General features: G+C 32.9%; 1 protein-coding gene across 1 annotated transcript in view; it reads right to left on the bottom strand.

Annotated features, from left to right (window-relative positions):
* Positions 1-1,144: 1,144 nt before the first annotated feature.
* Positions 1,145-14,196, bottom strand: part of LOC132562570 (sodium-dependent multivitamin transporter-like) — an 18,092-nt gene continuing 5,040 nt past the window's right edge. The window contains exons 6-16 of the mRNA XM_060227318.1: positions 13,845-13,918; positions 12,906-13,043; positions 12,355-12,490; positions 12,016-12,104; positions 11,295-11,407; positions 9,559-9,629; positions 5,302-5,359; positions 4,690-4,915; positions 3,404-3,504; positions 1,557-1,675; positions 1,145-1,204 (exon numbers count right to left, since the gene is read on the bottom strand). Coding sequence (XP_060083301.1) covers positions 1,145-1,204; positions 1,557-1,675; positions 3,404-3,504; positions 4,690-4,915; positions 5,302-5,359; positions 9,559-9,629; positions 11,295-11,407; positions 12,016-12,104; positions 12,355-12,490; positions 12,906-13,043; positions 13,845-13,918 — 1,185 coding nt within the window. The remainder of the gene's footprint in view (positions 1,205-1,556; positions 1,676-3,403; positions 3,505-4,689; positions 4,916-5,301; positions 5,360-9,558; positions 9,630-11,294; positions 11,408-12,015; positions 12,105-12,354; positions 12,491-12,905; positions 13,044-13,844; positions 13,919-14,196) is intronic.

The raw sequence follows: 14,196 nt of genomic DNA, 5'->3' as shown, positions 1-14,196 counted from the left end.
AACTGATTTTTAATTACATAAAGAAGAGAGGACCTTAAATTATGATAAAGTTACATCGAAATCAAGGTATACCTTGAAGAGGCCACAAGAAAGGGCAAATGGTAACATAATACCTCACGTTAACGAACGTATTTTAGCTCATATAGTGTTACAATGTATCATCATATCACTGCAGTAAGGCACACCACGACAATCTGGCGCGGTACAGGACAAAGTACTTTTCTTTCACGAATTGTTTTAAAGCGCAGCGTGATCACTCCACAGCGGCCTGTCAAGGTTCATAAAAGTACCTGAACAGTGTATGTCGAGGACAACAAGCTACGGCGACACACTGTATACAACACTACACACGAACTTAGAACAAATATCATGGGATGTAAAGATGTGCTTTACACAGAAAAACAAAGTGGGGTAACTGAGAAAAATACCCCGCTTTATTTAATACCTCAATTCGTGATTGTACTAAGAATCATATTTGTCTGATTTTTTTTTTTCGTGTTACATTTTCACTTTCATCACTTTACTGACCGAAATGTGAACGGCTATCGAAGAGACGACATAATTGTTATGCGTTGTACACGCCCGTTTGAGATGTATATGTGTATATGTGTCATTTATGGTTCAATGGATAGTGTAACCCGAGAAACATAAAAGAAATCATATGAATCTCTTACAGTCTATAAATACACTTACGATCAGATTATGTAAGTAAAAAATACACTTACGATCAGATAATGTAAGTAAAAAATACACTTACGATCAGATAATGTAAGTAAAAAATACAAGGTCATTCAACGAATATGTTGCCGTCCTGTACAGCACTACATTACATAGGTCAAACAGCGTGTGATACTGGGTACAAAGGGGTATAATTTTCGAAAAGAAAATACTTCTATCAGGCAAATATCTAAAGCCTAAAAAAGCAATAAGAGTTGAGCTTTCACAGAAACATAAATTAGTACTTTGATAAATTCTGTATGATATGTGAAATCAAGATAAATGTAAATATCATGCATATATGTATGGTTTTTCTGTCCTTACTTTACCGGTTATGCACTGATTGACAAATCCTGATATGAGGCATGGAATTTATATTATTCCTAATATCGATAAAACTTGTATCCATGTGGAGCACTTAATCTGATCAAATTGATTGTTCCTTCGTAAGAATTTCGTGAAAAGGTTTTTCTTCTTCATTTAAATCCTGTAACAGAAAAGAAAATTTGCTTTTGTTGGCATCTCATTTCGTCAAATCGATGAATTTTGTTTTTTTGTTTTATGTTTTTTTTGTTTTTTGTTTTTGTTGTTTTTGTTTTGTTTTGTTTTTTGTTTTTGTTTTGTTTTTGTTTTTGTATTATTATTAGTTTTTTGTTGTGAAAACTACTAATTCTGAACCCATACATACCATACTATGAACTTTTATAACAAAATAATAACTTGTCGTAGTGTAAGCTTAAAGGAAAGTTTTGTATTTGGTATACTAGAAAGCAACTGATGGAATCTAAGATTGATTTCTGCGGTGTAACCTAATACTTCAGCTAATTAGAATGCCTTACGGTAGCGAGTTCTGGGAGGCTTGTCTCACATCGGCACCGTCTCCGTGTCCATTTCGGACGACGGCAGCTTAATAGATCATACACGGGAACCAAAAGATCAGGATCTACTGGTGGTTGATCTGAAATAAATAAATATATCAAATAATATCAGTATGGAAGATAAATAGACAAAAGTCATCGATGATGATGATGAGGAGGAGGAGGACGACGACGACGACGACGATGCCGACGACGACGACGATGATGATGACGACGACGACGATGATGATGATGACGACGATGATGATGATAATAATAATGATAATGACGACAACGACGATGACGATGATGACGATGATGGTGATGATGATGATAATGATGATGATGATGATGACGACGACGACGACGACGACGACGATAATAATAATGATGATGATGACGACGATGACGACGAATACGACGATGATGATGATGATGATGATAATGACGACGACGATGATGATGACGACGACGACGATGATGATGATGACGACGATGATGATGATAATAATAATGATAATGACGACTACGACGATGATGACGATGATGGTGATGATGATGATAATGATGATGATGATGATGACGACGACGACGACGACGACGACGACGACGACGATAATAATAATGATGATGATGACGATGACGACGAATACGACGATGATGATGATGATAATGACGACGACGATGATGATAATGATGATAATGACGACGACGACTACGATGATGATAATGATGATGATTAATTTCTTTATTCCTCCACACTGATGATTTCCATGCATATGAACAGAAAAAGAAACATATGTAAGGTATATATGTTATTTTAAAACCGACAAAAAAAATATGTAAAAGACATGTAAATATAATGAACAAAAAAGTTACATAGTAATGTCAATAAAGGTGCACAAGAGAAATAGTAATACAATAATGATAATGGTAGATATCCCGACAAATATAAAAATGTATATTGACATGAATAATATTGCGTGATGTCAGTATAGGAACGCAATACATACATATCTGAGCATCATTCATGCAAGTCAAATTACCTCATTACAGAGAACATTACTTTAAATCTTACGTGCATTTACATACCAGTGTCCATGTACATGTTTGAAAATGATTTCTCCTCCATACAATGAGTAAGAGATATATAGAGATGCTAGACCCACTTAAATGTTACAGCTGATGCTCATTCGGAAAAATCAGGCAATCTCTGATAAAGGAGAATGATTTTCGCCAAGGGTGAAAGCAGTAGCGTTGAAAATAAATATATCTATGTATAAGGTTATTCAACTAAGAATCACAACATGAGTATTATCATTTTCATTTTCAGATGTTTCACATAGGTACAATGGTAACGTTACGTTTACATGTTGCTAACGTACACAAACTCCATCATGAATAACAAGACACATTAGAGGTTACAGTATTCCTAGTAGGAAATTCAACAGCCTTTACCTGAAATCACTTGTAATTTGTTATCTTCCATGTCAATATTACGTCACTAATGGCCTACATTGATGACGTCACATTTTTATTTATGTAATACATTTGAATATGCAAATAAAGAGCGCTCATATCTTATAGCTCATATTGTCTCTTAGTTTATTAACATTTTCTATATTTACTTGACTAATATTATTATGTATATCACAAGTATAACTGTCCTTAGAATATTTCATTATATAGTCATCTACCTACCCTTTAGTTTGTTTCACCATTGATCTGAGAGAAATTTGTAAACTATCATTTCAACAACAATTATGGCGTTTGTTAAGTAAATAGTGTAATTGTCGTAAGCACCGGTTTGGCTATAATAAACGACCTACCTCTCAGGCGACTCACGATTGTACCGACAAATACGACGATGAGGACACCCAACGCGCCAAGCCACATGTAGGAGAGGGAATATAGCACATCTAAACCTTGTCTGTAATAAAGAAGCATAAGGAAATTGGGTTTAATGTAAGGTATACTCTTATGCTTCAAACCACAACACGCCGAATGCAATGGGTTCAAGATGTTCAAATCATTAATACAAATGTCTTGTAATTATTACACAATTGATAAAATTGGCGTTTATTGATAGTCTCCGTCATATCATGAATCAACACACGTACAACTTACGAGATAACCTACATAATATGTGATCGGGCAGGTGACCCCATACCTTTTCACATCCATTCCGGGAATCGAACACCGGACGGCTAGCTGAATGGCGAGTGCATTACTACTGCGCCTTCTGACCAACCATAACCTACTTGACACAACGGTGCTATATCAGCAATATACGAGTCTCTCTGATGTATTTTATAAAATATAACGATAAATAATTCTTGTTATGATTATAAATTACTATTGTGATATGTTAAATGCATTTATTGTGCTATTACGAACTCATTATTAACGCTTGCATTGACTTTATATTGTTTATCAATAAACGTTCCATTTATATTGAATATCAGTACATTCTTCCTGATAGTTGAATAAATGGGATAAGGTCTGTAATTACGCAAATTACGCTACGAAATATATTGAAATAAACAAGTTTTCGGAATCCTTGAAATCATGAAATGACAGATGTCATTAAGTACATTTTCCTTTCTATTGATTACAAAACGTTATATTTTACAAGTACAAACAACTGCTGTAAACCCCGCTAATTAGTAGCCAGTATATTGATTCGTTATCTTCAACGAACTCACGAGACAGACACGGCGGTATTTTCGATGCAGCAATAAATGAATACTTCGGTCAGCTGGTATAATAATGATATTAATAAAAAGAGACAGCAAAATCAACATGTCCTGCTTTTCGTTTAGAGATATGATTAAACTGCATCACACTGAAGGGTCTGAATTCTTGCAACCTTGGAGAAGTCTAAGTGAAATCAAATTGGTCGAAATAATTGTTAAAAACAAGCTAGGAAATGTGTGTAAAGTGTTTACTCAGAACCGTACCAATATTCGATTGAATTGAAGATTGACATGCCGGTTACGGCAAACTTCGGTGATTAAATGCCCACTAGCAGTGTTGATGTTTACAAGAACTCTCAAAATCGTACTTAAACTGTAATTGGCAGTATCGTTATAATTCGCTTAAGATTACTACTCACGGTAGACTTTCAGTTTCCACAGAAGACGCTGTGATGTTCGTTAGGTACAAAGAGCTACTAATGCTGTCAAAATTAGTGCTGTTCAGTTGGATGGAGATATTGGCAGATGGGCAATTATACATCGGAGCAGGTTCCAGTTTAGGATGAACTCGCACACCCGTAGAAACGAATTTTCCTACGGAGATCCATCCAACGAAAAGTACACTAGACAGTCCTCCTACTATCGCTCCCTACATTGTGCCAGGGAAAAAAAATATATCACTTATTGTTTTGAGAAATTTGTTTTTGCATTGATCTGTTTCAAGCAAATCATTGATTCGTAGAGCTAATCGAGATTACATTGTCACTTGGACATCTGACCTTAAATTATCCTGTAATTAAAATATAGAATAGAATATTATCACTTTCCTACACACTTTCACATCAAATGCTACACTTACTTATCTTAATCAGTGTATAGTAGATCATAACAGACTATAGGTAGAAAGTAGTATGACCACGTAAAACTAAACAAATATACATGAAGATTATGTAATGAAACCTTCATTTATCTCAAAATCAGTGCATATGTCATATCCCTATAATATATATTTTGTATTTTAGTATCTTTACTATTGAGAAATACTCCGGTCATCGCCCCCGTTACGCTTGATGACATGATATTAAAAATCTGAAAAAAAAGTCACGTACAATTAAATTTAGCCCCTTTCACACAATGGCTATTTTAACACCTCTTTGTATTGTTGTCATTACAATGATCCTGTTTACAAAAGCACAGTAGGTAGTCGTTGACTTCAGCGTACATCACTTTTATGAACAGCGAGAGGTTTTTATCCCGTTACGCTTGATGACATGATATTAAAAATTCTTAAAAAAAATCACTAATCTCGTACAATTAAATTATATAAGATAGCACGTGTAATCCTTTCACACATATGGTATTTAAATTAAGACTATTATTATATATATCTTTTATGTATATGTTGTATATAAATACATATATATTGAGACTTTATGTATATAAATTGAGATTTTATGTATATGTTGTATATAAATTGAAGTATACAGTATATATATTGAGATATGTATACGTTGTATATATATTGAGATTTATGTATACATATATAATTTGGGTGTATACTTTTATGATATATATTGAGATTTATGTATACGTTGTATATATATTGAGAGTATACGTTTATATATATTGAGACTTTATGTATACGTTGTATATATATTGAGATTTTAGTATTTATGTACGTTGTATATAAATTGAGATTTTATATACTTGTATATATATTGAGATTTTATGCTATGTTGTATATAAATTGAGATTTTATATACGTTGTATATATATTGAGATTTATGTATACGTTGTATATATATTGAGATTTATGTATACGTTGTATATATATCGAGAATTATGTATACGTTGTATATATATTGAGATTTTATGTATATGTTGTATATATATTGAGATTTATGTATACGTTGTATATATCATTGAGATTTATGTATACTTTATGTTGTATATATATTGAGATTTTATGTATACGTTGTATATAAATTGAGATTTTATATACGTTGTATATATATTGAGATTTTATGTATATGTTGTATATAAATTGAGATTTTATATACGTTGTATATATATTGAGATTTATGTATACGTTGTATATATATTGAGATTTATGTATACGTTGTAAATATATTGAGATTTATGTATAGGTTGTATATATATTGAGATTTTATGTATATGTTGTATATATATTGAGATTTATGTATACGTTGTATATAAATTGAGATTTTATGTATATGTTGTATATAAATTGAGATTTTATATACGTTGTATATATTGAGATTTTATGTATATGTTGTATATAAATTGAGATTTTATATACGTTGTATATATATTGAGATTTTATATACGTTGTATATATATTGAGATTTATGTATACGTTGTATATATATTGAGATTTTATATATATATATATTGAGATTTATGTATACGTTGTATATATATATGTATATGTTGTATATATATTGATATTTATGTATACGTTGTATATATATTGAGAATTATGTATATGTTGTATATATATTGAGATTTATGTATACGTTGTATATATATTGTTTATGTATACGTTGTATATATATTGAATTTTATGTATATGTTGTATATATATTGAGATTTTATGTATACGTTGTATATGAATTTTTTATATACGTTGTATATATATTGAGATTTTATGTATATGTTGTATATATATTTTATATACGATATATATTGAGATTTTATGTATATGTTGTATATAAATTGAGATTTTATATACGTTGTATATATATTGAGATTTATGTATACGTTGTATATATATTGAGATCTTATATATATGCTGCATATTGAATGAGGTTATATATATATTTCGTATATCAATGGAGACTATCTGTATATGTTGTATAGTCAAATTCACGTCATTAAACAATAACAAGTAGGATATTTTTACACAGAAGTTAGCAGCTAAGGAATATGCTTTCAAGTATAATCATATAATCAATCCCGGTTCGCAAATGTAACAATTAGTTTCAAAATGTCCATATACAAGGACGTTTTTGATGTAGATAAGATAAGCATAACGAGCATAGTGAGTATTGCTAAATCAATACATGTCCCCTTCCGGCCCTCACAAGCTTGTGCGCTGCAATAAGCTATAAAATTGATGCTGCTTTGTGATAATTTGGGGAAAAAGGAAAAGTATATGTTTAGTTTGTAACTGTTATAGTTTTTTGTATGTGCGAGGTGTGATCTAAATCATATAAGGAATGAAGCTGCTAGAGCTCAGATAATGATTTTCTAAAGATAGCAATGTGACCTTGACCTAACAGCTTTGAATCTCAAACTCAATCATTTTAGCCCTTTAAACGTGTTCGAAGTTTTATGAAAATCACTCAATGATTAAAGCCGCTAGAACTTACAGTTGATCTTGACCCAACAATTCTTAATTTCGGAATTTGATATAACGGTTCTTTTGTTGTTAAGAGTATTTTGACCAAAATCCCACAAAAAAATTCAGATTTTCCTAATATGTTAAAAGTGACCTTTATCAAACAACTCTGCAAACTGAAACTTAAACTAATGTTAGTTTGGTTCTTAATAACTGTGTGTGAAGTTTGAATGATACTACAAGAGATGAAGCTGGTAGAGAGCAATTATCCAACAATGGGTGACCTTGACCCAACAACGAGGAACTTAATTTTGACGACGATAATTCGAAGTGTGACTTTGCCGGCTCATTGAATAAAGCCGCTACAGCGCTGAGATGTTTTCTTAAACAGTATTACATGGCATGCACATACAAAAAGCAACCATTAAACTGAACCTTGGTGGGAATCCCTCAAATCCTGATGCCGTTAACTCGCTGATAACAAACCTGAAATTGTCCTCGATAATATGATTCTAAATGAGAACGCGTGGTGTGATGATCATTCAAGGGATAGAGAACTGACAATGATTTTCTAAGAGAAAATAGTTTCGGTGACCTTGAGCCTCGAATTCTAGAACTCAATCGTGTTGGAGATAATGAGATGCTATATAAGAGAGAAATGTGATGAGAATCCCGCAAGGAATGAATTCGCTAAATATAAACGAAAGTTTTTTTTTTTCTAAAAATAGTAATATTGACTTTCATCTTCACCAATTAACCCTGAAATTAAAACTAAAAGCTGTATAAGGGCTGAGTAAGTGTGGGAAGATTAATGAGAATCCTTCAAAGAACGAAGCAGCATTAGCACTGACAACGGGTTTCCAAAGATTATAACAGTGACCTTTACCTCTACCAAACAACCCTAAAACTGGAACTTGTCTAAGACAAGCTCGCTTAAAAAGTGTGTATGTTTTATGAAAAGCCTCAAGGAATGGAACAATTCAAACTTTGTCAAGTAAATGCTATCGTATATGACGTGTTTCTGAATTTGTACGCTTATTGCAGAATCTAAAATGTGTGTAGGAACAGCTATGTGTAGTTGGCTTCATTTATATTGCTTACTGTTTAATCAATAACTAGGAAAAATCAAGGTTAGCCACTCAATGTTTTTGAGTTGAGTGCATGTAGTGAATGTAATTCTGCATTCCTCTTAGTGATAGTACGGAACTGAAGTATAATGCCGAAGGCCTCTATCCGGACATCTCATCGGTCACATTATACTGACCAGGTAACAGAGCTCAAAGACTTATTCACAGCGGCGAACGCTCACCGTAAGGCTAAAATTGAGATATTGTCAAGGAGATATCAGGAAGAAGAGGGGTCTCTAGAAAAGAGTGCAATTATAAAGATCCATTAATTGTTCCATTCCTACGATCATTCAATGGGGTGGTAGGTATAATACTTACACCCTACCTGCAAACCTGCAAAGATTCATGGACAGAAACGTATTCTAGGCTGTGCTGTTACAACACACGTTCTAAGATAAAACGTAAGCTCAACATCGAGCTTAATTAGAAACTTTATAATTGATTTTATGTACAAACCGTCAAGTTGAACTTTACATTAAAATAAAACCAATGTACTGAAACGATTTTGTTTACAAGTCAGAAAATCATGAGTTCTTAACATATTTTAATATCAAACTATGAATTAAACTGTGTCGTACAGCTGGTTTTTCCTTGAGGATTATTCAGTAATGCTAAAGAGCTTTTAGAAACAAAGGCGGCGATTGAGGAGAATCCAACGCGATCGCAAGAAATATTCAAAATTCAGATGGAGGTCCATTAGCTTCATTATTTCATAATCTTTTAAACTCTGACAGCTTTGCTGTAACTGGTATATTAACACATATAATTCAAAACAGGCATGAGCGGATCAGGACACTTACTCGTGTTATCGGACCCTTTAGTCCTGAAACAACAAAGGCGACCAAACAGCCAAGAACACCGAATACAAACACTGAAAAAAGCACCAAAATATAAACAAATGTATAAATTAATAATATATGAGAATGAGGATTATCAAATTCTTTAAATGTCAATGAAATATGATATTGTGATTGAGCAAAGATACCCCGGCATTGGCAATTTTATAGGCAACTATCGACGTTAGTCAAATAGAAATAAAATAGTCATTGAAAAAGCAAAATATCGGATAAAAGAGAATAAAACATTTCTCAGTTAGATCACTCTCACAACCATAAAGCATCCACATAATTTTCATTACCCTGCATCTTTTGAAACTGTATTATGAGTTTATCCGTCAGTTGACGACTTCAAGCCGTTAAATCGTGATGATTGGAGCAGACCCATATGAAATCATCTGCGACATGTTAACACCATACTTTGGGGAAGAAGGTGTGTTACTATCAAGAAATGGACAATTCACAATAAGGAATGGAAAGTGTTACTATCAAGAAATGGACAATTCACAATAAGGAATGGAAATCACCATGCCTATCATACAGCATGGTAGAAAGCAGTCCACAATGGTTTCATTACAAGAAAAGATCGAGATAAGCGGCTGATGTTGAAAGTCTGTCGAGCCATCGATTTCCAATCTTGGTGGGTATGTAAGATGGATGTAGTCAGTAGATTTCTTGTTATCTAAATGCAAGTCGTCACTACATCGGAACGTGTAATTAAACGACTTTGGTATGTCCTTGTGACCTGTTTTGATATGGTCTTTGATAAATGATAAATTCAGCCTCAAATGCATACACTAACAAATGGACCAACAGAGCCACTGTTAGTTCCCATTGATATGTCGATGGTCTTTTGGAAGATCTTACGACCAAACTCAACGAAGATATTATCAACCAGAAAGTCGATCATTTCTATGATTTCGTCGACCGTATATTTCTTCTATATTTATATTTGAACGTATTATTCGTACCACTCAAAGCTTTCACAACAAGAGAACAAATGCATTCCTTCAGCTTATAATGGGGTATGGTGGTGTAGAGATGGAAAAATTAAATGTTTGTTTATTCTACAAAAAAGTGTTTTTAAACGAGGGTGTTCAATATTAGTCAAACTTTCTTTGGAGTCCTTTCAAATTTATATAGTATAAATTCCATTTCTTGAGCAAACAGTATGTCAATAGGACTGTAACAAAGACTATGATATGAATGGTAGGTAGTAGTATTGACAAAAGTTTAACTGAACAGCTAGACGAGCAGCAAGGTTGAATGGCTAGAGGAGCAGCAATAAAACGTTGTTGATATAGATTTTTGTGAAGGTTAGGAATCCAATATAACCGGAAGAGGTCCTTATCCTCATTAGGCAATTTAAGGTATTGTAATACCGAGGCATAATTAGAATGATACATCCTAACAATATGAACTCGGGATGTAAAACAAAGCTTCCAACACACAGATTAGTATCATGATGTTGACCTTAATGTAGAAAAACATATTTCGCCAAAGTGATCATGATGTCGAACAGACTTCCTGTCCATTGTTCGAATCCACATTCATATTTCCAAGAAGTGTTTTGTAAACTAGTATTATGACGAAAACTGAACATAACAAATCATTAAGATATCACAGTTCTGTTCAGTAAGAGTTTTATTTCCATATACAAAAGTTAGTAACTTGTAAACAAAGAGAACAAACATTCCTACTTGAGAGTTGAGTGATGATGATCCCCCTCCTCTCAGACATCGGTTTGGTGTGAGGTTTAACAATATCCTCCCAAAATACTGCTGACAGACTGCTCAACATGGACGACATGGAACTGAAAAGTAGTGAAAGTAAACACCAGGTATATTTGTATATGTAAGTTAACGTTATACATTTGTATTAGCTGTTTGGATATTCGGTAAAAGTGTATGTCTTTGATCGAAACATTTATAATAGAAGATAAATAATTGTGTTATATAGTATGCATTCTTGAACATAGCAAAATAGAGTCAATTACAGAATTGTCTTGTTCAGAGGGTACACACATGTTATAATATTGCGTACACTGTATTACACATGTATAAAAACTTATTGTGACGTCACTTCGATTCATCAAATGACGTCACACATTCAAATGACAATGTAGTGTAACAATGGAGACCATATATGTAGAAATGTCCGTTTCTACAAATTTGCATGAACAATAAAAAAGTGATACAAACTTTCTTCGTTTCAATGTGATATATAAAACGCGCCACGATTTTCCCGCCAAATGCTAGATTCTAAGATTCGTTTCATAAATTCACGAGCCAAATGAGAATTCGTGTAAACTATGTTATCATACGAATAACTTTACATGTTTCTGTAGTATGAAATAACTTTTAAACATGGTGTACATGGAAAGTTTAGATGCCGAATTATTTCAGATATATGTAGAATGACCTTAGGGAGGCACTAAACAAGGCGGCGAAGAAAAGTCCCGGCATGCAAGGCGTGTCATGGAATAAATCTACAACCATAGCTGGTATCAGCTGAAATATAATACATTTATTACACTCTATCAGAAGAATGCGTTGAAATACACAAAGAAAATAAATCAGCAGAATACATAATATATTTTAGATACAATTTCTTTGTCAAGTGCATGTCATTTAAGGATAAATATTGCGCCTAATATTGTGCCTAATTCACAAAAATACTTTCTTGAATGTGTTATCGTTTTTTTTTTTTTTTTTTTTTTGTTAATCACCATTTAATATATTTATATTTATATGTATCAACCTGATTCTGATTATCCAATTGTTTCGATTGTAGTGGGTCACAACCTTGACTGTGGTAGTAGCCGAACATAACAGCTCCCTCCAGCACACCCAACCAGGACATCGACATAATGGAAAAGGCGGTGACAAGATACATACTGAAATAAATCTTATTCTTTTTTCAAATGTGATTTCCTATGATAGAGTTTGTTTGTCATTTGCAATATTCCTGTCATATCTCCGTTGATTGTCGATTTGAAAATGTTTAATCATATCATTGGTGAAAAGTTCCTGTTCATCTTGAATACATTGTTAAGTAACACGTCATTGTGAATAAGTGATTATCGCGTCCTAGCCAGAAACAGCTGTATGGTGCATTCAAATTTATTGTTTGTCTCTACAGTATTTTATTTCAGTTTGTTTTTAATGGTGTACAATGTGTACAACTGCGACAATAATACTGCCGTACTTCAGGTTTAAAAGTTTCTGTAGCAATAAAAAAAGCTGTTGAAATAGTCATTTTTGCATTTCTCGATTTTATGGCAATGCTGAAACACGTATATAAGTACTCACTTAGATGTTGATTGCAAACTGGGTGTAGCTTTGATCCGCAGAAATGTGGTTTGCATAAAAACAGTAGAAAAGCCTCTAATTGAACTTCCAATAAGAAGACTCCAAAACGACTGTCTTATTGTTGGGTCAGGATCGAACCTATAATATAAGACTAATGCATTCAACATTTTACGGCTGTTCATGATACCATAATAATACTTGTGAAAACAGACGTTTCAGAGATATTTTGTATAAACGTAACCTACATGCCAATTATGCCCTTAGATATTTGTGTTCATTTCCACAAATCCAAATTCGTGACAGGACAACTATCTTACAGTTTTAATTTGGTCAAAAATGCCCTTAGCAAATTGTGTTAAAATGTGCGTGCTGTTCACTTGCTTGTCTTTTCTACAATCTTAAAGCTCATGTTTATTCAATGATATTCTGACAGATAACACCTGACTTCGAACGTTTAGATTGAACGTTTTCTGCATTTGCATGTCGAATGTACATAACAAATCGATACAATGTAATATATAAAATTTGATGGTATCATTAGGTAAACACTGTCGTGAATATCTTACAGACCATGTGCTATTAGTGCGCGTTTAAAATCTAAAAACATCTATAAATGTAACAAAACATTTTTTTACAAGCAATACAGTTCAACAAATCCGAATTCGTGATCTGACGACTATCTCACAGTTTTAATTTGGTCACAAAATGTGTTGCCCCGAAAGTATAATCAGAATGACGAAAATGTAACAAGTAGAACACCTAAGAACAAAAATACACCCAGATATGTGAACTTTTCACTATCTATCCACAACATTTCGAAACACAATTTGTTCTGCTGCTTCTTGTATCATCTGATATTATCAAAGTCCGGTTTAATAAGAGGTACAATGTATGGTTTGTCTTATTATTGTGAACAATAAAACAGGAAATATGGCTTACTCGAACAAGTTGACTCTGCCCGTATCGTATACAGCACTCCATGTAGCAGTCACTCCTCCCGCCTCTATTGTACCCTACGATGAATGACATCAATTATATATATCTGATGATGTAAACCCTATTAGAAACAACATCACAATATTACACAAGCTTGTGATAAATGGTTGTTAGAATGCACTTTATAAAATATGTTGGTAAAATGGCCATTGTGCACGTTATCGTTTCTTTCAAGATATCTTCTAAACCAATTATTTACATTTGTATTTGGTCATATTTTAAGCAGTAGTAAGTCATGGTTGTAGCATTATTCCAATGTGTAAACCAGAAGTAGAATTGAAACAATCTGTAACAT

The sequence above is a fragment of the Ylistrum balloti genome, unplaced genomic scaffold (genome assembly GCF_031769215.1).
Source record: "Ylistrum balloti isolate Yb309-2 unplaced genomic scaffold, AGI_CSIRO_Ybal_v1 Utg371448, whole genome shotgun sequence".
In the NCBI taxonomy this organism is placed as follows: Eukaryota; Metazoa; Mollusca; class Bivalvia; order Pectinida; family Pectinidae; genus Ylistrum; species Ylistrum balloti.
The sequence above is the reverse complement of the archived record's forward strand: the minus strand, read 5'-3'. Positions and strand labels throughout refer to the sequence as shown.